The following is a 24,788-nucleotide window of genomic DNA, read 5'->3' as shown; positions in this document are numbered from 1 at the left end:
GATGCTTATGGTGGGGAGTCAGGGTTCTCATCAGACAGAGGATGAGAGTGACCCTCATTTGGTCCACTGATAAAAGTGGTAAATTAAGGGAAACTCCTTTAAAAATACATAGATACACATATGCCTTGAACCTGTGTTTTCACTTAAAATACAGAAATGTTCATCCATTTGCTAACTCCTTCAGTTATAACCAAAGCTTACTTGGGTAGGAATCTGCCTATTAAAGATCTAAGTTGATTATTTGCATAAAATATGCCCACACCTATGATGTTCTGTTTGTTTCTTGAAGGAAAAAACTTGAAACCTGTCCCATTCACCCGGGTGCAAAATCATCTTAAATCTTTCATGTTTTCTCCAGACTTTATTTTTCTCTGAGCCACACCTAAGCTGAGAGCAGTTCCATTTAATGACAGGTCTCTACTGAGTCATTCCAGAGATTCAACTCAGTGTTCATAGAAACAGCCTTCTCCTTCTCCAAGCTCATGTTTCATCCAGCGACACCAAGCCTCATTATATTACATAATTCCGATTCCAAGTTCAGCTGGCAGAGGCAGCCCTGAGGGAGGGCTCCGCTGGTTCCTGTGCGGCCAGGCGTCACTGGGTGTCAGGGAAGGATGCTGACAGCCTGGGGCATGGCTGGCCCTTCACCCCACCCGGCGCTCAGCATGGCGTAGGCAGCAGCCCGGCCGTTTTGCCAAGACAGAAAAGACGTCCAAGAATCTGACAGGTCAGTTCAGAACAGAGCGGGGAGCTGCTCCTGAGGCTGGAAAAGCATCAGTAAGAGGGAGGCGCCCATCCAGAGGGCGTCTCGTGTTCAGAGAAGAACAGAACCGACGGCGAGCATCCCCAGGAACAGACACTGATGGGGGAGGTGCCCACTGTTCTGTTCTCTTGGGGGATGATGCTGAAGGAGTCTCATGTCAGAAGTTACATTGGTCTTGCCCAGTAAAAAACTAACTGTCTACTGAGGGGGCGGGGTGGTAGAATATTTGTAACCTAAATGGTGTCCCCAGCTATGAATACATCTATTGTCACAAGCTTCCATCCTGTCAGATACAGACTGGCACTTGCCACGTATCTCTCAGTTCATTTCAGTTCAGTTCAGTTGCTCAGTCATGTCTGATCCTTTGTGACCCCATGGACTGCAGCAGCCAGGCTTCCCTGTCCATCACCAACTCCCAGAGTTTACTCAAACTCATGTCCATTGAGTCGGTGATGCCATCCAACCTTCTCATCCTCTGTCGTCCCCTTCTCTTCCTGCCCTCAATCTTTCCCAGCATCGATCTTTTCAGATGAGTTAATTCTTCACATCAAGTGGCCAAAGTATTGGAGTTTCAGCTCCAGCATCAGTCCTGAATATTCAGGACTGATTTCCTTTAGAATGGACTGATTGGATCTTTTTTCAGTCCAAGGGACTCTCAAGGGTCTTCTCCAACACCACAGTTCAAAAGCATCAATTCTTCAGCTCTCAGCTTTTTTTATAGTCCAACTCTCACATCAATACATGACTACTGGAAAAACCATAGCCTTGACTAGATGGACCTTTGTTGGCAAAGTAATGTCTCTGCTTTTTAATATGCTGTATAAGTTGATCATAACTTTCCTTCCAAGCAGTAAACGTCTCTTAATTTCATGGCTGCAGTCACCATCTGCGGTGATTTTGGAGCCCAAGAAAATAAAGCCTTTCACTATTTCCACTGTTTCCCCATCTATTTGTCATGAAGTGATGGGACCGGATGCCATGATCTTAGTTTTCTGAATGTTGAGTATCTACAAGGATTAAATCATGTACTGCTACAGCTGCTGAGCTTCAACACCCCTCGAAAGGAGTTCAGTTAGTCACTCGGTCATGTCCTATTCTTGGTGACTCCATGGGCTGTAACTGCCAGGCTTCTCTGTCCATGAAATTCTCCAGGCAAGAATACTGGAGTGGGTTGCCATTCCCTGCTCCAGGGGATCTTCCAAACCCAGGGATAGAACCCAGGTCTCTCTCATTGCAGGCAGATCCTTTACCATCTGAGCCACCAGGGAAGCTGCAAGGAGTTCAGGGTGGAGAGCAGAGATGAGGCCCTCTGTGCTCAGGGCAACACTGGAGGCAGGTCTTCAGACTGTCAGATATTTTCAGGAACCGGTTTTATGAGCCCAATTTTTGTATCTCCCCGTATATAGAAAAGCACTAAAGTCCTTCATGGTGACAACTGCTTCTCGTGATTAGCAAAAGCTTCGTGAGATTAGCAGAAACGTTCTGGAAAGATATGTGCGGAATTGCATGAACTTCCGCTTCACCAAAATCACATGTGTACTGACCTTCCTGTCCCACACCAACCCCCCCACTTCTCGGGAGCGATTTCTCAGAGCCACTGAGGTGCTGTCTCCCGGACTCCAGTCCTCACTTTGCACATTGTGCACTTTAAAGTGGACAATGCCTAACAGAAAAGTGCATTTAAAGACCTTGCTCCATGGGACCTTCCTTAGATAGGAACCGTGTCTCCCCAGCTGTCAGGTTGGGTTGTTTGGGAGGATCGGAAGAGTGTCAGCACTGGATGTGTCTGCCTTTATTTCTCTGAGCACTTCACTTTGAGGTCAGAAGGGCCGTACAGGAGGAGCAGCTCTGCTCTGACCCAGCTTCTCCACCACTTTGGTTCTGAGAAGTCTTTCTTCCAGAAGGAGCCCAAGCCTGCCTGACATGCAAGCCTCCGAGAGGCTCAGTTGCTGAATCTGGGGCCAGATGCCAGCTCCAGAGAAGAGTGTTTACAGCCAGGGATGATGCTTGAAGATGGGGTGGCCGGGGCATGGAAGCTGCCAGGCAATGGAGTTGCCTGAGTGGGCTTTTCTGATTTCCTGTAATGGGGAGTGAGGGTCGATGGCTTTTTGGAGAGGAACATACTCACCAGGCTTTGCCCCTGATGTTTTACTGGCACCTCTGAGTTCTCATAATCATTAAAAATAGCATCAGTTCAGTCAGTTCAGTCGTTCAGTCATGTCTGACTCTTCGTGACCCCATGAATCATAGCATGCCAGGCCTCCCTGTCCATCACCAACTCCTGGAGTTCACTCAGACTCACATCCATCAAGTCAGTGATGCCATCCAGCCATCTCACCCTCTGTCGTCCCCTTCTCCTACTGCCCCCAATCCCTCCCAGCATCAGAGTCTTTCCAATGAGTCAACTCTTCACATGCAGTGGCCAAAGTACTGGAGTTTCAGCTTTAGCATCATTCCTTCCAAAGAAATCCCAGGGCTGATCTCCTTCAGAATGGACTGGTTGGATCTCCTTGCAGTCCAAGGGACTCTCAAGAATCTTCTCCAACACCACAGTTTAAAAGCATTAATTCTTCAGCGCTCAGCTTTCTTCACAGTCCAACTCTCACATCCATACATGACCACAGGAAAAACCATAGCCTTGACTAGACGGACCTTTGTTGGCAAAGTAATGTCTCTGCTTTTGAATATGCTATCTAGGTTGGTCATAACTTTCCTTCCAAGGAGTAAGTGTCTTTTAATTTCATGGCTGCAGTCACCATCTGCAGTGATTTTGGAGCCCAAAAAAATAAAGTCTGACACTGTTTCCACTATTTCCCCATCTATTTCCCATGAAGTGATGAGACCGGATGCCATGATCTTCATTTTCTGAATGTTGAGCTTTAAGCCAACTTTTTCACTCTCCACTTTCACTTTCATCAAGAGGCTTTTTAGTTCCTCTTCACTTTCTGCCATAAGTGTGGTGTCATCTGCATATCTGAGGTTATTGATCTTTCTCCCGGCAATCTTGATTCCAGCTTGTGTTTCTTCCAGCCACTTTAACACAACTGGGAGCGAGGGCAGTTACCACCCGCAGGAGCCAGAGCCCTGGACTGCCCTGATGAGCAGGTGTCCTGTTTCTTGGTCATCTCAAGGGCTTTTACAGAGTCCTCCATCCCAATCCAGGGAAGGAGGGCTTTGCAAAAATTCAGATTTCTGACTCTCAACCGCAGATTTGTGGTTCCTGCAGAGCGGGGGAGAGACCAGGTGCATGTGGATGTTTGAAAGCCCTGCCAGGCAGCCGTGGTTTGGGAAACACTGTCTCAGCACTGGGCTGAGCCACAGGTCCTCTCAGCCCCCAGGGTCATACTGGGGCACAAGAATTGGGGTGCGAACCCTGTGAAAGTGGAGGGAGTTACCTCCAACCAAGTCATTACTCAGTTTCAGTTGCAGTTGGGTATAGGTTGCTCACTGAGCTACCTGTATGTAGTTACCACCCCAGTTTTTTTATTTTTACTCCATAGCAGAGGTGTTTGTGACACAGAGCTGGCTCGATGGTTGGGTGCTGAATGGGGTGAAGAGGAGAGGGAGGTGGCTGCCTTCCCCACGTTGACATCTCACAATGGGAAGATGCTCACTCTTCCCAGCAGAGCAAGGATGAGGCAGAGGGCAGCGCTGGGGGAGTCCTGAGCTCCATCCTGTTTGCATTATCCACTCCCTCCATGACCCTTTGCTTCTTGAGGTGCCACTTCCCCATCCATAACATACAACTGGAAAAGCAGACCATATCTGAAGCCCTACCCAACTCTAAGACTCAGCCTCTTTCTTCCAGTTTCCCGTGGAAACTGGCTAAAGGGATCAGCCCTGCAAAGAAGCAGCCCTTCACTGTCACTCGGAATCTAAGCATTTCCCTCTCACCTTTTATGAGCTGGGGTTTTTCATTTGAGTTAATGGGATACACACACCCTCCATGGTCTGCAGAGAAAAACCCTCCAGATGAAGGGTTTTTGCTGAAACAGGGAATTATCAAGGCTGTCTGGAACAGACAGCGAGGTAGATTTCTTTGGCCTGTGCATCCCTCATAATTCCATTTCCCGTGCCTCCCCCATGTAAATGAAGCTCTGTAGATCTTACTGATTCTTCTTAAGATAACATTTGATGACAGGGGAGTGAGACAGGAAAGTTCAGTAAAAATAGTACATCAGCCCTTGAATAATAAAAAATCTCCGTATCTTTGGTTTCTCGCAGTCTGTAAAATTAACACCCACTGAACCTCCTTTTTGGGGAGGTTTTGAGGTCCTGCAGTTTGGCTCCATGTGAGTCAGCAAAGAAATGCTGCCTTAACGATGAAAAAATTCAGTCCTGTGCATGACTCATTATAAATCTCTCCTTCACTTTCACATCAAACAAAGGATTTTGCCTTTTGAGACTGAACAAAATGAAGTCACTGTTAAGCTGCCAGCTTCCCAGAGCCTGGATTCTTGATCCAGGTGCCCAGTTTCCTGAAGTCTGGCCCCCATCCTTGCCAGCCAGTCATCAGTAATGGACTTTCAGTTCTGGGGTGACCATGGAGGCCTTTCCCCAGCATTGATTCTGGAAGAATGCATCCAGCAGACAGCCGGAAGGTCTAGCACATCCCTGCCAACACGTGGTGGAGGACGTGCGTGTGTGTTTGGTGTGTTGCTGTTACTTCTAATGTACTTACTGCTGCACTTCAGGAGGACTTGCTCCGGGCATCAAGGCAGGAGTGCAGAGTGCAAGCTGTGTGTCCCACAGCTCTGGCCTCTGACACCACTCACTCGCACAGTTGGTTACCGAGATCATTGGCCCTTTCAGCACTGGACTTCTGCCTCAGAACTGGCCTGGAGCGTAGCTGGCACCCTGTGATACAGTTGAAACATCCCCTGACAGAGACCAGTAATTCCCGACTCAGCAGATGGGCCAGGCCAGTGAACAGCCCATGCGTGGCCAGCTGCCAGATGGGCTCCGGAATCAGCTTCTCTCCCTCTTCATCACCCTGAGTCCTGTGATCTCAGTTACTGAGCTTTCAGCTCCCAGTCTGTCTGCTCTCTTTAAGTTAATGTGTTCGTGGACATTCTCTTCCTGCGGCTAAGGCAGATTTTTCAAACTGGCACCTGTTTATTGTGGGATGTGCATTGTTATCTTGAAAGCAGCGGCGTATTTCCCGCCATATCAGTAAACAAGGGTGTCATAGTCCTCAGCGATGGCAGCCCTCCAGTGTGAGCTGGTGAACCCTAGGGGCGCTCAGGAAGGAGGAGAATCCCTATGATCTAGCAGCCGACAGCGGCTACTCCCCACAGTGAGCCCCGGGGGCGGAGCTCAGGATGTGAAAACACAGGTTACTTGCCCCAACAGCATATGAAAGGAACAGTTTAATGAGCACAGACCCTTGTGCCTTCCCATATACAGAAAAGCACTAAATTCCTTCACTTGAGATATCTGGTTTTCTTCAACAATAGTCTTTTGATGTTCAGACTACCTGCCCTTTGTCACAAAACTTCTATGTAACCTGACTCCTCCCCTCAGCTCCTTGAAGAGTTCTCTCAGGGTTCCTTGAGATTCTGCCTCCTGGGCTTAAGCCCTAAAAATTCCCACCAAATAAAACATAACTCTCAGCTTTTTAGGTTGTGAATGTTTTTTAAGTCGACAATTTCATGTAGACAGAAAGCGTGGTAAACCTCAAATCACCTGCACGTGTGCCGTGGCTGTAGTTTCCTGTGAAGACAAGGTCCTTCCATCTTCAAAACCCACCCAGTGACCGCTGGGCCGCCATGGCAGCTGTCACAGTCCAGGCCACTGAGTATGGGGCGTGTGAATGTCCGTATTTGTAGTCAGAGGATTCTAAAGATCATGTCACAAAGTCAAAGCGGGCAATGTGACTGAGAGCATCCTTCCTGAAGGCGGTGACAGACACCAGCCTGTGAAAGTCCTGACCGACGTGGGGACACTTTGTAACTGGAGCTGTGTTCGCATGCTGTCCTTCACCCCGTCCAGCCTGCACCTCCCTGGAGCTAAACCCAGCGGTGAACACGGCCTTCTCTAGGTTCACCCCATGAACTGGGTTCTGCCCGGTCATTACCCCATGTGCTTACTGAGTTATGAGAGGCCACTCCACCGACGACCAGGAGTTACTCCTGAAAATGGGATCAGCAGGGTGCTTTGTCTGAACACTTTGAAGGGAGCAGGAAGAGACACTGAAACCCAATTCTAAAATGAAGTTAGCACTTTCTGATGCTGACTCTGTGACAGCCCTGAGCCGACCATACAGGTGGGGCTAGGCCGTGAGCCACAGGTCTGGTCCCCACCAAGGGTGACCTCTGAGCCTGAAGGGCGGTCACAGCCCTGAGGCTGCCTGGGGAGTGCTTCACGACAGCATACTGCACTAAACCAAATACCCTTGTTGAGAATTTGCATTTTCAAATACCCTTGTTGCAGTTTCAGAGGAAACATTAAATAACCAAAACCAAAATGTTACTATTTTTTTAATGGGAAGGCAAAAGTCATTTTATGAGAAGCAGCTCCTGACTGTTGACAATTAGTGACATTGAATATTGGGCAGACGGTGCCAGGGAACCCTGCCCAGACTGTTGAGTAACTACTGTAAACTCCACCACTTGTCCAGGCAGCTCTGAGAGCTGCAGGGTCAGTCCTGCCAGGTGACCCCTGGGCTTGGGGCAGCACCGTGGTGGCCGGGTGGCCGAGTGCTCCAGGCCCTGCCTGGAACACCTGACTGACGGGAGTCACACCAGCTGCCTGCTCTCTTCCAGCTGGCGGACTTGAAAAACTAGACCACAGCAGGACAGGTATGGCCGCTCGTCAGCCACCCGACACGCCTCATTCTGCTCAGTGGACCCTCATACACCAGCACAGAAGCTTGTGTGGATTTTGACTCTTTCCTGAGCTGCAGTCAAGACATTTCCCCGGAGCTCTACCTGTGAAACAAAGCAAGCACTTGGCATCTCCAGATGCCGTGTGAACGATTTTTGCACAGGACCATTTCTTAATGGTGTGCGGCTAAGAGGAGGTCAGAGCATGGACCAACCCACTGGAACAGCTTAAGATGGTGGAGACCGAGGACTTAACACAGGGATGTGAAAAGCCTCGGAGCAGCCAAGACACCTCCACAGACCCAGGGTTGACCAGTTAGAGTTTATGAGGCTGCGCAGTTGAGAGGCAAATGTAAAAAGTGGGAGGAAACATAAAAAATAGAAAAGCAATGGAGAGCCTCCAGATGAAGAATCAACGCAGCCAGGAGCCCAAAGCCTGGGTTTCCTAAGGGGTTTGCATAACTTACATGGTTTAACATGATGGTAAAGACCAGGCTTCCCAATAGCTCAGCAGTGAAGAATCCACCTGCAGTGTAGGAGATGACGGTTCAATCTCTGGGTTGGGAAGATCCCCTGGAGAAGAGAATGGCAACCCACTCCAGATTTCTTGCCTGAAATATCCCATGGACAGAGGAGTCTGGTGGGCTCCAGTCTATGGGGTCACAGAGTCGGATACAACGGAGCAACTAAACAACAGCAACAATCTTGTTAACACTGAGAAGTGGGAGCATTTCCGCAGTTGATACGGAACAGTTCTTACAAACCTGACATAGTTTATTATTATATGTGTAAAACTTTTAATCACAGTTTTTAAATAATTTTCTTAGAAAAATAATAGAGTCTGTTCATGAGAAATACTTTGGCATAATCTAGCTCAAAGCTTCTACAAACAAAGCTAAGTAAACATATCATGGTTCTGTCAACTACAAATTACAGTCGCAACCTGAAAGTAGAGAGTTATTTATCGGGAATGTTAAGGATTCCAAGCTCGGGAGAGGGCATCTCAGTGACCCTGAGAAAACCGCTCCAAGGGGGCGGAGGGGAGTCAGGCTATACACCAGCTTGCAACAAGGAGGGCAGGCAGTCTGAACATCAAAGATTGTTAAGTAAGGAAAATCAGATACCAAGTTAAGGAATTTAGTGTTCTTCTATGCATGGGAAGATGCAAGAGTCTGGGATCATTGAAGTCATTCCTGCCATAAGGCATCTCAGCTATCTGGGGCCAGCACCCTGCACATTTAAGGAGAAGTTTTTCTCTCTCTTGAATTCCCTGAGGGCCTCCTGGCTTACACTGGAGGGCTGGGACTGCTGATGGTGCGACATCCTTAGGTTCCTCGTGCAGGGAGAGGGGCCCAGCTCGGAAACCCGCGTGGGAGGGCCGGAATCTCAGATAGCTGTGGCACCCTTGTCTCCTGATGCGGCAGGCGCGATCCCATCTCACAGCGCAGCCCGAGTGCGCCTGGTGCCACTGCAGCGCTGCCAAGTCCCGGGGTGGGCTCACCCCGCTTCCCAATCCAGCAAGTGCCATCGACTCCCCTCTCCTCCCTCCATCGCCTCCTTCTTCCTTAGAACTTTCACAAAAGCCCAAAGACAGGCTCGACCATGATTTGGGTCCCAGACCCCTTTGAGAACTTGAGGACGCATGCTGGTGGTTTTGTTCAGCAATTTGGGGGGCTCAGCCCACCTAGTATTGGTACAATTTCAGGGCATCTATAGACACAAAACAAAAACCCCCAAATATGACAGTCTTTAGACTAATTACTTAATTGCAAGAAGGGCAGAGGACAGAGAGCCTTCTAAGTGATACCACAGAGATGTAGCTTGCAAAGTCCTGTGATCAGCAAAAAAAAGAAAAAGAAAGCTGTAGAGATGTAGTAAGGTGAGCCATCTTTCTGTCATTCTGTAACAAAGAGAAAACTAAATGAAATTTCGGAGAGCCTATAGACTAAAAAAAAGACACATCAACCAATTCAAAGCAGGAGCTTTATTTGGATTCTGACTCCAGCAAGCAGATTAAATTTTGACAGGGACAACATAATTGGGAATGCAACATTGACTATTTAAAGATGTTAAGGGATTATTGTTAAAATTTTCAAATGTCACAATGGCATTATAATTAGGCTGAAAAACCTGACTCCTTATCTTTTAGAGATGTGTACTGAGATATTAGTATGTCTAGAATTTGCTTCAAAATGCTATAGGGATCGGGAACATAAACTGATAATCTTTGAGACTGGGTGGACAGGGACACAGAGGGCCTTTATTTTCGTATACGTTTGAAATTTTCCTTTTAGGAAAAGGTTGGGGTGGGGGGAACAGATGCACTGCGTTGAGGGGAGTTATTTCCAAGTCCAAGAGAAACTGACAGCCAGGGGAGGGGAGGCCTGACGTCAGGAACACTAATCAGGAAATTAGAAGGGGCAGGGGCCTGGGAGACCGCACCCAGTACTGAAAAGGACTGCGCACACGAGGCAGCAGGTGGGAAGTTATGCAGGTTGGTGCCCCGCCCCGGACCCTGCCCCCTCCTCCTGGAGACGCAGCCCCGCCCCTCACCGTGGGGTCCCCTGTCCCCGCAGCTGGTCGGTGGGGAACTGGAGCGCCTGCAGCCGCACATGCGGAGGGGGCACGCAGAGCCGGGCGGTTCAGTGCACGCGACGCGCGCACTACAAATCGGAGCGGGTCTCGGCCAGCCTGTGTCCACAGCCTGTCCCCTCCAGCCGACAGGCCTGCCAGCCTCAGAGCTGCCCCCCGGCGTGGAGCACCGGGCCCTGGGCGGAGGTAAGTGGGGGGGGGGGGCTGGCATGGGTGGGGTGGTGAATGGGGTCCCTCCTGTGCAGTGCAGGCTGTGGGGGCAACTGGAGTCTCCCCTGCCGCGGGGCTCAGAGCTGGAGCCCCAGCTTGGTCCCATCCCCCTCTCGAGGGAGCCGACATTCGCTCTTCCTGCGCGCAGTGCTCACGAACCTGCGGGAAGGGCTGGCGGAAGAGGTCCGTGGCCTGTAAGAGCACCAACCCCTCGGCCAGGGCGCAGCTGCTGCCAGACGCCGTCTGCACCGCGGAGCCCAAGCCCAGGACTCACGAGGCCTGTCTGCTCAGGCGCTGCCACAAGCACAAGAAGCTGCAGTGGCTTGTGTCCGCCTGGTCCCAGGTGGGTGCACCTTCCCAGGTGGGTGTGCCAGATCCCAGGTAGATGCACTGGTCCCAGGTAGACACATTGGTCCCAGGTAGGCGTGCCGGGTCCAGGTGGAACTGGGTCGACCACCTTCCACCTCAGGGCCACCCATCCTTGCTGGGTTCCTCTGCTTCCGCTCCTTTCCTCTAAGTCTCCGGTCCCACTGCCCCTGGTATTCAGCCACACACCTGGCCTCCACTCCTTGGCGTGTTCTCTGGCTTTCGTATCACATCCGTGCAACATCCCACCCAGGTCACCCACACAATCATCCCTCCCTCGATGTGGAGTGGATAGGTGGGTGAACAGATGCCAGCAGGGGGGAGTGTTCATCATGCCCGCTGTGGGCTGGGGGACCCACCTCACCCCGAGCAGCTGCAGCCGTTTCCCAGGACGTGCCTAGGTGGTGGGGCAGGGGGGTGACCGCAGGAGGAGACAGCGTGTCCTGAGATGCGTGTGTGTACGCAGCCCACACAGCTGGTTTCCATAGCAACTGGGGAAAGAAGGCCCCCTGATCCCTGGCCCTCAGGGACAGACTCGGGGTCTCATCCCCACCCAGGCCACCAATGGCGTCTAGTCCAGGAGGGAGGAAGGCCTCTATAAAGTGATGGCGTGCCAGGCAGGACATTTATCCCGAATGAGACAGCACTTGTTTGCCCCTGAAAAATAAAAACAGCATCACTACTGCGTGAACCCTGCTGCTGGTAAGGAAGAACTCCCGATCCTCTCTCACCTGAGAACAGGGGCATCAGTGTCTAGATGACTGAATCATGTAGTCATTAGGAGACATTTGATTCTATGCATATCTCCAGAGGCTGAGTCCTTAGGAAGGAAACAGGTTGATCTGCCTAGTAAGGGCTTCCCAGGTGGCGCGGTGGTAAAGAACCCGCCTGCAGTGCGGGGTTTGATCGCTGTGTTGGGAAGATCCCCTGGTGAAGGGAATGGCTGCCCACTCCAGTATTCTTGCCTGGAGAATCCCATGGACAGAGGAGCCTGGTGGGCTACAGTCCATGGGCTCACAAAGAGCCAGACACGACTGAAGCCACTTAGCAGGCAGGCAGGCATGTAATGCATACTTTGCTGTTGTTTCTGTCCTCACACATTATGTCTGGAAGGTGTCCAGGTGGAAATCCCTTGTCCTGAATATCTAACACATTCGGGCGTGCACACACACACATACACTCACCACACCCCAGAGCTTCTCTCAGGCTTGGCCCCAACAAGCCCCCGAGAGGAGCCCTCCAGCTCTGTTCTGGCAGCAGGACCCGCCAAGAACACCCGAAAGCCGAGCCTGAGCATGAGGCCAGAGCCCCGGGCACCCAGCCTCCTCCGTGGATGGGACCTGCAGACATGCCAGCCCGGGGCAGCGATGCCAGCCCCCGGGACCTGCCCTGTGACCTCCGAGCCAGCCTTGTGGTGCAGTCTGTGCCTGGCCTTCTGGGTCATCCCTGTGTGTCACGTGGCTGCAGCCCCGCCTGGCCACAGGTTGGCCCAGGGCCCCGCTGTCCATGCAAGAGGGTGCGGCTGCAGCGGCAGCTCGGGCTCAGAGCACGTCTGGTCGGAACGAATGAGCCTGCTGTGCTCTGTCCAGGGCAGCACTCAGCTTCCCGGGGGAGATGGAAGCCCTGGGTCTCCCCTGCCTGCCCCTGTGCTAGGGGCCAGCATCACGCTGTTGTTGGGTGTGTGAATCTGAGGAGCTCTGGGGTGTACCTGACATCCTTGTGCGGTAGATTCCAGTGCATTCTGGTATCGGTTACAGCCCAGCATCTTCATTCCCCAGTGCAGTGATAGCTCCGAATTACTCCCTTCATGGTTTCTAACTGCCCTGCCCCAACTTATGTCTCTAGTACCAGGCCACTGTGACCTCAAGAGAGTTGTTGTTTTTTTGGCAGATGCTGTTAACACCATTTTAAAATGCCGAGGTCCCATAAATTTCACTGACTGTTTGTTGTTCAGTCGCTAAGTTGTGTCCGACTCTTTGCGACCCCATGGCCTGCAGCACGCCAGGCCTCCCTGTCCATCACCAACTCCCGGAGTTCACCCAACCCCATGTCCATTGAGTTGGTGATGCCATCCAGCCATCTCATCCTCTGTCGTCTGCTTCTCCTCTTGCCTTCAATCTTTCCCAGCATCAGGGTCTTTTCAAGTGGGTCAGTTCTTTGCATCAGGTTGCCAAAGTATTGGAGTTTCAGCTTCATTATCAGTCCTTCCAATGAGCATTCAGGGTTGATTTCCTTTAGGATGGACTGATTTGATCTCCTTGCAGTCCAAGGGACCCTCAAGAGTCTTCTCCAACACCTCAGTTCAAAAGTATCAATCAGGTGGCCAAAGTATTGGAGCTTCAGCTTCAGCATCAGTCCTTCCCATGAGTATTCAGGGTTGATGTCGTTTAGGATGGACTGACTGTTCACACATCTATAAATGTTCAGGCTGACGTAATCAGGAGGCATCTCCACTCAACAATTTTGCAAGAGAGACGGCCACCACGTGGGGAGACATGCCTTTCACGCACGTCCTTGGTTGTCTTCTTTTCAGTGCTCTGTTACCTGTGAAAGAGGAACCCAGAAAAGGTTCCTGAAGTGTGCTGAGAAGTACGTGTCTGGGAAGTACCGTGAGCTGGCCTCCAAGAAGTGCCTGCACCTGCCGCAGCCCCAGCTGCAGCTGCAGCGTGCCTGCGCCCCGTTTCCCTGCCCCAGACGCCCCGCATTTGCTGCTGCAGGACCCCCGCGAGCCGGCTGGTTTGCCTCGCCCTGGTCTCAGGTAGGGATGAAGGGGTGGCGGGCAGAGCCCCTCCTCGGTGTTGCCAGCTGCCCTGGGCTGGAAGGTTTCTGCCGGAGTGTAGCCCCCAGGCCCATGGAGCCAGCTCCAGGCCCTTCTCTCCAGAGCCCGTGAGGTGTTGGGTTTCTGGGGGTCGGGGTTCCGGGGGCACTTCCAGGGAGTGATCTCCAAAGGTTACTCCGTCTTTTAGGGCACTTGTGATTGTTCTAGGGCCTCCTGGGTGGCGCTGGTGGTGAAGAACCAGCCTGCCAATGCAGGAGATGGAGGATCTGTGGGTGCAATCTCTGGATCGGGATGATCCCCGGGAGAAGGAAATGGCAACCCACTCCAGTGTTCTTGCCTGGAGAATCCCATGCACAGAGGGCCTGGTGGGCTACCGTCCATGGGGTCTCACAGAGTTGGACACGACTGAGCACACAGGCTCAGCGTGGTTGTTCTAAACCCTAACCCTGTGGAGGGTAAGAGGATGTAATGGTTTGGGTAAAAGCTGGGCTGAGCTCCCCAGAGGTGAGTATGGATGAGGAAGAAATGCGAGATCTGGAAGAAACAGGTGATTGTAAGTCTGTTTGAGGCCAACCACAAAGCTGAGCAAGTGAGATTGGGGGTTGAGCCCCCAGAATGGCTGTGACCCGCCTGGTCCCCGGGCTTGGCCAGCCCAGGCCGAGAGGGGCTGCGGGATCTGTCCTGGCGTCTCCGTGTCCCCGGTTCCCTCCTCCTCCCGTGCTCCCTGCAGCTGTAAGGGAAGACTTCTGCACACACTACTGTTGACCCAGCCTCCTTCCTGGCCCTGCTTCCGGCTTTGGGCTCCTCGCAGCCCTCTCTGCCTGTCCCGTTGCCAACTGTGAGTGAAGGCAACACAAGAGCAGCTCAGAGCCCAGTGTCTTCTTGGGCACTTGGGTCTGGGTGGTCAGTTTTTAAGAAGCAAAGGAAGGGACTTGCCTGGCGGGCCGATGGTTGGGGCTTGGCCTTCCAGTGCAGGAGGTGCAGGTTTGATCCCTGGAGGTAAGATCTTACATGCCTCAAGGCCAAAAAGCAAAACATAAAGCAGAAGCAATATTGCAGTAAATTCAGTAGGGACTTTAAAAATGGTCCACATGAAGAAAACAGAGAAAGCAGATGAGGACGATAGCAGGGACGGCCACGAACGTCTGTGCTCCCGCCTTGGCCTGCTCTCATAACCGTATCAGGCAACACTGGCTCCAGGACCTCCGAGGTGAAGTCCTACCAAGTTTATGGGATCCACGGGACACCGGGCCACCAGGACACCCCCATCGCAGAAGATCTCTCAGGGCCAGCAAGCGGGATCTTCGTTGATTCCAGAGGCTGATCCCGGGAACCACAGGTGGATGTCTGCTCCCCATCGCTTTCCCATGTTGACATACATGTACACATACATGCATGCATATTTTATATGTACAGTCCCCAGTGTCCACCAGGGCACACTCTCCATACTGAGTATTCAGGGAGTGTTTGCGGAATGTGGAATTTCAGATGAAAAGCAAATCCATGAGTGCCTGAGGGCAGCCGCGTCTGGTCCTTATCTGGAGAACTTTCCCCTCCAGCGCAGCTTCCCCCTCGTCTGGGGCTGGTGTCCCTGTCGTCGGCACTGTGCGCTCTGCGGCCAGGCCGTGGAGAGCAGCGGCACCTTCGAAGCCGCAGGAGGCTGCTCTCGCTCGCCGCCCACTCTGCACCTGCCCTCTAGGTGTGTTTGTGCCTTTGGTTCTGCTTATCTCCAAACCTGGGGCTTCCCAGCGGTGCTAGGGTGAAGAACCCAGCTGCCAGTGCAGGAGACAGAAGAGACACGGGTTCAGTCCCTGGGTGGGGAAGATCCTCTGGAGAGAGGGCTTGGCAGCCCACCCCAGTATTCTTGCCTGGAGAATCCCATGGACAGAGGAGCCTGGCGGGCTGAGGTCCATGGAGTGGCAAAGAGTCGAACACAACTGAAGTGACTTAGCACCCACATCTTCAAATCTGATGTCACCTTTTCATTTAGAAATACAGGAACCCCTCCCTGAATGGTATTAGAAACTGTTTCATTTAAAATACTGGACCACAGGACATTTGGACTGTATCCTTTTCAAGAATTTCCTGTTTTAACTAGGTCAAAAGTACCAGCATGTTAAAAGGTGAATTTTAATTGTAAAAACTGTTTTCTGTAAATATCGTTATATCAACCTCTGTGCCCACAACTTGGGTTCAGATATAAACTGATATGATATACGCAGAGAGTGGTGGTCTGCCCCTGCTGCTCGTGATGAAAGAAATTCAACTCCAAGGCAGAGGTTCAACACTATGGATGAGAAAGTAAGGATGAGAACTAGGAACCAGGTCCCTGAGTGAGTTCCCAGCCTGGGACAGGGGCTGAGGGAGCGCCTGGGACCCGAGTCAGAGGCTGCAGGCCAGGAGCGTGGTTCTGCCGGAACACTCAGAGACGCCACAGTCCCAGGAAGACAGCTGGCGCGGCCGGGCGGGCCTGACAACTCGGGCATGTGTCACGAGTCCGAGACGCCGCAGCCCCAGGAAGACAGCTGACACGACCCGAGCGGGCCTGACGACTTGGGGACGCGTCACCAGTCCGCCTGCGGCGCTGTCGCGCTCCTGGCTGCCGGTGTCCTACCCTGAAACGGGGCGACCCACAGCGTTCGCAGATAATGTTGGCTCTGAAGAGCAGGGCTCATCCTCACAGGGTGGGTTCCAAACCCACACACTCATCAGCGAAAAGCCCTGGGTTTTCTCTCCAGAGGCCCAGATGTCCTGTCCCGAAAGAGGGAAAAAAGAAGAAAGAACAACTCCTTCAGCTTATGAGTTCTGGGGACTCTCTGTTTCCAGCTTCTCTCCTCCGTCGAGGGGCAGACCAAGATGTTCTACTTACTGCATCACTGTGTCCCTCTCCCAAGGGGTTTACAAGCCACCTCCCCTGGCTCTGTCTGCAGGGGGTCCTCAGCGTCTGGCCATGGGCGGTTTTGGCTGTGGAAGACCACCCCCGGGCCGCTGCTCCAGGGGGATCCCAGCATTGGTCCTGTCCACACATCTTGGCAGCAGCCTGAGTTGTGTGTGTGTCTCCAAATCAGCAGAGCTTTATCCTCATGCGTTAATGCGACTGTTTAACTTAACCCACCGCGCAGCAGGACCTCCAGATTGTTTCCTGACCCCGTCTTTCTGCAGGGGCTCCTCTACCACTTAACATTCTTAGCATTCTTGAACACGCAGCCTTGTATGAGCCATGCCGTGAGCTTGTCAGAATTCAGTCTAGAGTGTGAGCCGCTTTCTTTCTGGGAGATTCATTGCTGCAGGTTTGGGTCTCTCCCGGTTTCTTGCCAGCAGTGGGTCTCCAGTGGACCCACCGCCGTGGTCTATGGGCTATGTGCCCGGCCCGCTGGTAAGGACTGGTCTGACGGAGCCGCGTCTCCCTGCCCTGGCTCCACTGTGCTCTGAGCCTCAGAGTGCGGGGCCCCAGTGTAGGGACATGGTGTTCCTGGGGGGGGGGGGCGGCCATGCCCAGGCATCAAGAGTCCCTGCAAAACTTCGGGTCGAGAAGGGTGTCTTTGCACCTCTGTGGGGGGGGGGGGCTGGCTTGTCAAGCTTTTCCGAGTCAGGGGCACCAGAAAGGCTGGCTTGTGAGAGTGTCTCGTGACGGACCTGCAGCCTGTATCCCCAGACATGTGCTGCTTTTTTTGTGTGTGTCCATCGAACCCTTGATGATTCAAGAATGTTCAGACTTCTGGGCCCGTCTTCCCAGTGTCCATACCTGGGAAATATGCGGCTTGTGTTCAGCCCCCCACCCCGGTCGAGAGACAGAGGAAGAGACTGCCTTGAGGAGCCTGGATGGAGGGCACCTGTAGAAAGGGGTGGCTGGACGGCCGGGTGGCCCAGCGTGATGGCGGCTCGTGTCCCCCACAGTGCACGACCAGCTGCGGGGGCGGCGTGCAGACGCGGTCCGTGCGGTGCCTGGCAGGGGGCCGGCCGGCCGCGGGCTGCTCCGTGCTGCAGAAGCCCACCGTCTCCCAGGCCTGCAACACCCGGTTCTGCCCCATCGCAGAGAAGAAAGGTGAGTGTCGGGGCCCCCCTCCCCCCCCGGGTTTGACCTTCGCGATCCGGCTGGGGCTGTCAGGTTTCTGGAGTGGTTGCCAAGAGAGCTGAGCAACCAGGGGTCCCCGCGGGTTAGAGGGTCTTGTGTCCGCTACACCTGTTCTCTCTCCACCTCCACCAGTTTTTGCCCATGAAAGGGCCCACGGAGCAGACCGCTCGCTGCTCACGCCTTCCTCCCCGGAAACGGCACAGGCGGCTGTGAGAGCCATTTGGCTTTCAGCAAGCACAACTGCCTCTTGTGTTTCTGTGCTGCTGTCTGTATTCAGGGAAGGCCATTCTGAGTAAAGCAGCCTTTTGCACCCCAAGTTAAAAGAGACCCCAACGTATTCATTTGTTGTTGATGTTAGGGTCGCCAAGTCATGTCCCATTCTTTTGCAACCCCATGGACTGCAGCGTTCTATGCTCCTCTGTCCATGGGATTTCCTTCAGTTCAGTTCAGTCGCTCAGTCGTGTCCGACTCTGCGACCCCATGGACTGCAGCACTCCAGGCCTCCCTGTCCATCACCAACTCCCGGAGTTCACTCAAATTCATGTCCATTGAGTCGGTGATGCCATCCAACCATCTCATCCTCTGTCGTCCCCTTCTCCTCCTGCTGCTCCTTGGCTGCTCGGTAAACGCGATCCCTGCACACATACCCAAAGTGCCTTGGGTTTTTGCAGCACCGTGCCCTGTCTGTCTGTCGAGGTTCCTGGAGGAGAAAATGGGGCTGGAGGAGAGTGAGTGGTCTGCTTCAATCAGGGACCCGAGAACCAGAGTCCAGTCCACAGAAGACCCGTTGTCTCGGGTGGCTGAGTGGTTCCGTGGGGGGTGTTTAGCAGGAAAAGCAGAAAACGCCAGCTTTGCAGGAACCTGCCAAGAAAGATCTTGTGAAAACAGCACGACCCACATGGTCCATGTGACCTGCAGAGCTGCCCTCCCTGCAGAGCAGCTACAGGGTGACGGCAGGCTTGCCTTGACTTGCCGGGGTTTCCGCGGGTGGCGGCCGACCCGGGGTGGGGTGCGGCATGGGTGACTGACGCGGGGCTGCTGGCTTTCAGGCGCCTCCTGCGGGGACCGCTTCCTCTGGTGCGCCCTGGTGCCCCGGCACGGGGTGTGCGGCCACCGCTTCTACGGCCAGCAGTGCTGCGAGGCCTGCTCCACGTCCAACCTGTGAGCCGGCAGGCGCGGGGGCCGTCTCCAGCACCAGCTGGCCGTGTGGTCTCTCCACCAGCAGGCGTCCCAGGAAGAAGAAAAATCCATGCGGAGCTCTTGGACCAGACTACATGTGTGCCTGTGTGTGCATGCACATGTGTGTGTGTGCATGCACGTGGGTGTGTGTGTGTGTTCATCCCCGGGCACACAGGCACACACTTGGCGGGGAGGAGGCGTGGAGTCAGGACAGAGCTCCCCAACCTGCTCGCCCTGAACCGCGGAGCTCTGGCAAAGCAGGCCGGCCCGGAATAAGGAAGACTTGCAGAAGGTCTGCTTCTAAGGACTGGCCCAGCTGCCACCTGGAAACCACTGCTTCTGGAGGCGGGGTCAGCCCCTCCCGGCTGCGTCCCCTGTGTCCTGCCCCAGCGGCGGTTTCTCTGCACAGGGACCCCAGGTGGCCCCGGGCAGGTGAGCTGGTCTCCATCCTGGTGGGGAGCCTGGCCTCTGGAAATGGGAAATGAAATTCCCACCATGGTGCTTCTGTCCCTTTCAGACCCATTGGAAGCAAGAAAGAATTCTCATACGTTGCCTTTTTTCTCTTTCTCAGTTATTTACAAGTGAGTGTTCCTATTTAAACGCATTTCTTAATGCTTTTCTCTTTCAAGTGGCAGAATGACAGGCTGGACCCGAATTAGAGACTCCGTGGGGTTTACACCAAGCACTGTGGGCCGTGATTGGCCCACTTGGGTTTGCTTTTATGTGCTGCAGGGTTTTCGATTTTTTTCCCCCGTAAATTTTGGTTGTTTTCCTAACATCCATTCAGAAGGGAGGCCAAGGACTTCCAGGTGAAAAGCTACGCAGCAGGGGGCCTCCAACCTCCCCTCCCCACCCAACCCCAGATTTCAGTCTTTTTCTGCGGTGTGGTCTCCATTCCAAATGGCTCCTGGATATTTATATTTGCTGAAGTTTTATAATAAATTTTATATTGTGCAGCGTGCTTCTGAACAGCTGTGATTCTTTGTGAGGTTTACTCAGAAATGCGGAAGACAGGCACAGAACCGGGATCCTGGCCTCAGAGAGGCAGAAATGGGGCTCAGAATCTGGTAGAAAGTGCTAGAACCAGTCTGAGTAGACAGTGCCCCCGAGTGAGAAGGCTGCAGGGAAGACAGCTGGTGACCTGGGGATGGTGGTGGCCAGTGCCAGGGGCAGGGCCTCAGCTCCCTGCCCAGGGACCAGGTTTTCTCCAGCTGCACCTGCAACGGGTAGGTGCGGCCTCGCTAGAGACGCCACGATCAATGAACAGGCGCTCCCTGCTTCACTGGGCTTCCCTGATGGCTCAGACAATAAAGAATCTGCCCACTGTGCGGGAGAACCAGGTTCGATCCCTGGGTCGGGAAGACCCCCTCCCACACCCCAGAGAAGGGAATGGCAACCCACTCCAGTATTCTTGCCTGAAGAATTCCAGGGACAGACTGGCGGGCTACAGTCCACAGGATTGCAACAAGTTAGACACAACTGAGCGACTTTCACTTCAGCCTGCTTTATTAGTCAGCGTTCTCTAGAGACATAGGCACCGTAGGTTATGATGGGGGGTTGCTTTAAGGGACTGACTCACACAGCTGTGGAGGTTTCACACATCTGTAGGGCAGGGAGCACTCCAGGAGTTCAGGTAAGAGCTGAGGCTGCAGCCTCAAGCCTCAGTTCTGCAGGGCAGCAGGCTGGAAACTCAGGCAGAGTCTCTACAGTGTAGTCTTGAAGCCAAATTCCTGCTTCTCAGGGAAACGTTGGTTTTTGCTCTGGGACCCTTCAACTGATTGGGTGAGGCCCACCCCATTATGGAGGGTGATTGGCTTTACTCAAAGTCCACCGATTTAAATGTTAATCACATCTATACATGCACCCCAATGTTGATAGCAGCATTATTTATAATAGTCAAGGCATGGAAGTAACCTAGATGTCCATTGACATATGAATGGATAAAGAGGATGCAGTTCTCATTTGGAGAAGACCCTGATGCTGGGAAAGATTGAGGGCAGGAGGAGAAGGGGGCAACAGAGTGTGAGATGGTTAGATGGTATCACTGACTCAATGGACCTGAGTTTGAGCAAACTCCTGGAGATGGTGTACGACAGGGAAGCCTGGTGTCCTGTAGTCCATGGGGTTGCAAAGAGTTGGACATGATTTACCTACTGAACAACAGCCATACACACACACATACACTGGACTGTTATTCAGCCACAAAAAAGGAAATAATGCCATTTGCAGCACCATGGATAAACCTAAAGATTGTCATACTAAATGAAGGGAGTCAGACAGAGAAAAATATGATATCACTTATATGTGGGATCTAAAAAAATGATAGAAATGAGCTTATTTACAAAACAGAAACAAGTCACGGCCATAGAAAACCAACTTGTGGTTACCAGAGGGAAAATGTGGGGGGAGGGGGATAAATTATGAGTGTGAGATTACCAGATACAAACTACTATATACAAAATAGACCACACAGTCCTACCATACAGCATGGAAAACTAGGTTCAATATTTTGTAATAAACTGTAGTGTAAAATAATCTGGGAAAGAAGTTATACATGTAGATACACATACATCTCCATACATACGGGCTTCCCAGGTGGCAGTAGTGGAACCCGCCCGCCAGTGCCGGAGACAAGAGACTGGCTTCCATCCCCGGGTCGGGAAGATCCCCTGCAGGAGGAAATGCAACCCACTCCAGTATTCTTGTCTAGAGAATCCCACAGACAGAGGCGCCTGGTGGGCTACAGTCCATGGGGTCACAAAGAGTCAGACACAACGGAAGCAACCAAGCAGACACGCACACGTGGAAATCCTCACACCTACACTCCGCACTCGCTGACTCCAGAGCTGGGCCCAGCAGAACCCACCTCTACAGATCAGGGTGTCCAGGGCCGCCTGCCCACCTGGCAAAGAAGGACTCCAAAAACCATGCCGAGGCTGCTCCTGCCAGGGTCTCCAGCAGGAATGTCCCCAGGCCCACCTGCCTGCCGGACACACCCTGACAGCCGCCTGGCTGGCTGACTCTGGTCACAGGCCTGGGCACAGCTGCCCAAGGCTCCCATCTGGGCCACACCCAGCCAGGAGGCTCAATGGCTGAGGATTCTTCTTCTGACTTCGAGTTGGACAGCGAGCCCGGCAGCTGACGTCCCAGCTGGGGGTCTGCTTCGGGCATACAGATCCAAAGAGCTTGAATTCGTAGTCTGGCGAGAGATTCAGCGGCACCCGTGTGCCCTGTGGCTGAGAGGGGCATGCGCCTGCTGGGAGGAGCATGAAAGGTTGGGGGAGCGTGCTTTGCTGCTTTGCACACACGCCTGTCCGTCACCATCTTCTCAGGAGCTGAGGAAGGGTGCCAAGCTTCCCGGGGGAAGCCAGGGTCCACCAGGAGATGAGTGTGCCTCCCTCCCGTGTCCATGACTCCCCCAGCACCTCCTCCTCTGGGTCATGTCACAGTGTCAGTCAGTACCACCGTGTGCCACTCGCTCGCGGGTCACCTCCAAGCGGCAAAGCATGCCTTCCGACAGGAGCGGGAGGTCTCAGAGCCGTCCACCCCAGGGGACGCCTCCTGCACCCGCAGACGGGCTCCACAGCCGGGAGCACCTCCGCGCCCCACCATGACATGGGGACCCAGTGCCTCAGGGGAAACGGGCCAAATCTGTGCAGCTTTAAGTCTCTCCCCTCATTTCTGAACAAGCGCAGTAGTCCTGGGGAGTGCTGCACTTGGTCACACTTCATACCCTTCAGGGCTGCTCCTAGACCCTAGGACACCCTGAAACCCCCTCCTCCAGCTCCCTGCTGGCCAGGGACTGAATTGTGCCCCTCCCCAAATTCATATGCTGACCCCCAGTATGGCTGTATTTGGAGATGGAGGGACGGGCGGGGGCAGGTGATAATTAAGGTTAGATGAGGTCACAGGAAGGTCCATGGTCGCACAGGGCTGGGGTCCTCATCAGAAAACAAAGAGGCACCAGAGATTCATTCATTCTCTCTCCGTCTTTCTCTCTTTCTCTCTCATACACACACTTAACCTGTGCATGTCTGGGTGGGAAGATGGGAGAATACTGTAAGATTTGCAAAAAAATCCAACCCGGTTATTTTTTATTCTCTTCCCCTAATCTCAAAAAGCAGGTGCAAAATAATTTAAAATGAGTGCTGTTTATTCACCTAGCCTCAAATCAACTCTTGGCAAATTTAAACAAGAAAAAGACAACAGGAAGGAAAAAAAGGGTGATATCGTTAGAGACTCATGGTCAGGTAGGCATTCAGGTTCTGGTACAACTGTTCATTGCTGGAAGTTCCATCAGGATGGAGCAGCCTGCAGGAACAATTTGAAAGCAAATACATTCTTCCATTATTATCCTATCTGAGGGTGCAGCATGTAACAAATGAGGTTTTCTTCAATTTTGAGAGATAAAACTACAGTCAGTGAACACAAAGGATCATCTCAGCATCACTCCTTCTGTGGCCCTTCTCTCCACAACAGGAAGGCGTTTCTGTGCACTGCCACACTGTCATTGTTTCTATGTTCGTCCCAGTCTTCTGTTGGGAGAAGGAAATGGCAACCCACTGCAGTATTCTTGCCTGGGAAATCCCATGGACAGAGAAGCCTCTCAGGTTCCAGTCACAAAGACTCAGACATGACTGAACGTGAATGCAAGATACGCACTGATCCAGACATGCACCCTCTTACCGAGAAAGGCGCTTTTCATGAGGAAGGCATTTTTCATGAAGACAGAGCCTTTCCTCAGAACAGGCCCTTTTTTGCCAAAAATGAAAGGACCAGAAACACCATCAGTGGACAAAATCGTCCAGAGTGGAAGAACAAAGACTATCTTCCAAATAGTTTCCAGTTTTCTTGCAAATTTGTTTGGTGGGGGCAGGGGTTGGGGACTCACCCAGGAGAGAGGAGATGCGTGTGCTATGTCAGTGGGGCAGCAGGCTTCAGGGAGAGGAGAAGCAAGACCGCGATGAGAGCTCATCATACTCACGAGGATGGCGCTGAGAGAAAGAAGAAGGAGAATGACTCACCAAGTAACCAGTATTGGTGAGGATGTGGAGAAATCATGCAGGTGCTCAGTCGTGTCTGACTCTGCGACCCCATGGGCTGCAGCACACCAGGCTTCCCTGTCCTCCACTATTTCCTAGCGTTTGCTCACACTCGTGTCCATGGAGCCAGTGATGCCATCCAACCATAAATTAGAACCCTCAGGTCTTGCTGATGAGATAAACTCCTTTGGCGGCTCCTGGAAAATGTTGAACACAGAACCACCGTGCGAGCCGCCAGCTCCACTTGTAAAGTGTATACCTAAGAGAACGGAAACGTGCTCACACAGAAACGCGTACACCCCTGTTCACAATGGCTCAGCCCAGACAGGAGGGTCACCAAGACACTAGACTTCGTGAGGGGAAGTTTTAGTTCTCTCCTCCTGGAGAAATCTATTTAAGAGCCTAATAAGCATCAGCCTTGTATAAGAAGTCAAGAAAGAACCAGTTTCATCAGGCAGAGAAAGCCAGCGACTGTGGGAACCGGGGCCAGCCTGGAACCATCTTCTGCAGCCTGTCTCCATCAGGATTCCCAGGCAGCATCAGTCAGCGAGTGGTGCCCAGGTAGCTGCTCACCCGCCACCTCCGGGTTCCTGAGCGCCTTGGCTCCCCCTGGCTGAGCGCTCAGTAACCAGAGACGCTGTCTCCCCACCCACAGGTAGCTGGGCACCCATGTTCCCTCCTTGATTTGGCAAGCCCCAGGACCTGAAAGGAAGCGGTCCAAATACCCCCTTCACTTTTCCTGGGAGATTTCTTTAAGCCGCTTCCCAGAGTTGAGTTGAGAACTCAAGGGCAAACCTCCTACCACGTCAGTTTATTTCCTTCTCAAAGATACGAAACCGTTTCTAGGGCAGGGCTCTTTTTGTGACACTGGAGGCACCAGTCCAAGTTTGTGAAACAGCTTTCACGGCGCCCCTTCCTTTGCATTCAGACAATTAGTGGTCAAGCGGAGTAACTTTGG

General features: G+C 52.8%; 1 protein-coding gene across 2 annotated transcripts in view; it reads left to right on the top strand.

Moving 5' to 3' along the window:
* ADAMTS16 (ADAM metallopeptidase with thrombospondin type 1 motif 16) overlaps positions 1-19,728 on the top strand; it is a 190,814-nt gene extending 171,086 nt beyond the window's left edge. The window contains exons 17-21 of one of the 2 annotated variants that reach the window (XM_044932412.2): positions 10,164-10,365; positions 10,538-10,732; positions 13,289-13,513; positions 17,432-17,579; positions 18,659-19,728. In XM_044932412.2, the coding sequence (XP_044788347.2) occupies positions 10,164-10,365; positions 10,538-10,732; positions 13,289-13,513; positions 17,432-17,579; positions 18,659-18,774 (886 nt within the window). In that variant the 3' untranslated portion in view covers positions 18,775-19,728. The remainder of the gene's footprint in view (positions 1-10,163; positions 10,366-10,537; positions 10,733-13,288; positions 13,514-17,431; positions 17,580-18,658) is intronic. The other variant, XM_044932411.2, reaches the window with a different exon arrangement.
* The last annotated feature ends 5,060 nt before the right edge of the window (positions 19,729-24,788 follow it).

This window comes from Bubalus bubalis, chromosome 19 (assembly GCF_019923935.1).
Source record: "Bubalus bubalis isolate 160015118507 breed Murrah chromosome 19, NDDB_SH_1, whole genome shotgun sequence".
Lineage (NCBI taxonomy): Eukaryota > Metazoa > Chordata > Mammalia > Artiodactyla > Bovidae > Bubalus > Bubalus bubalis.
Note: the sequence above shows the minus strand (reverse complement) of the source record. Positions and strands in the feature narration are given on the sequence as shown.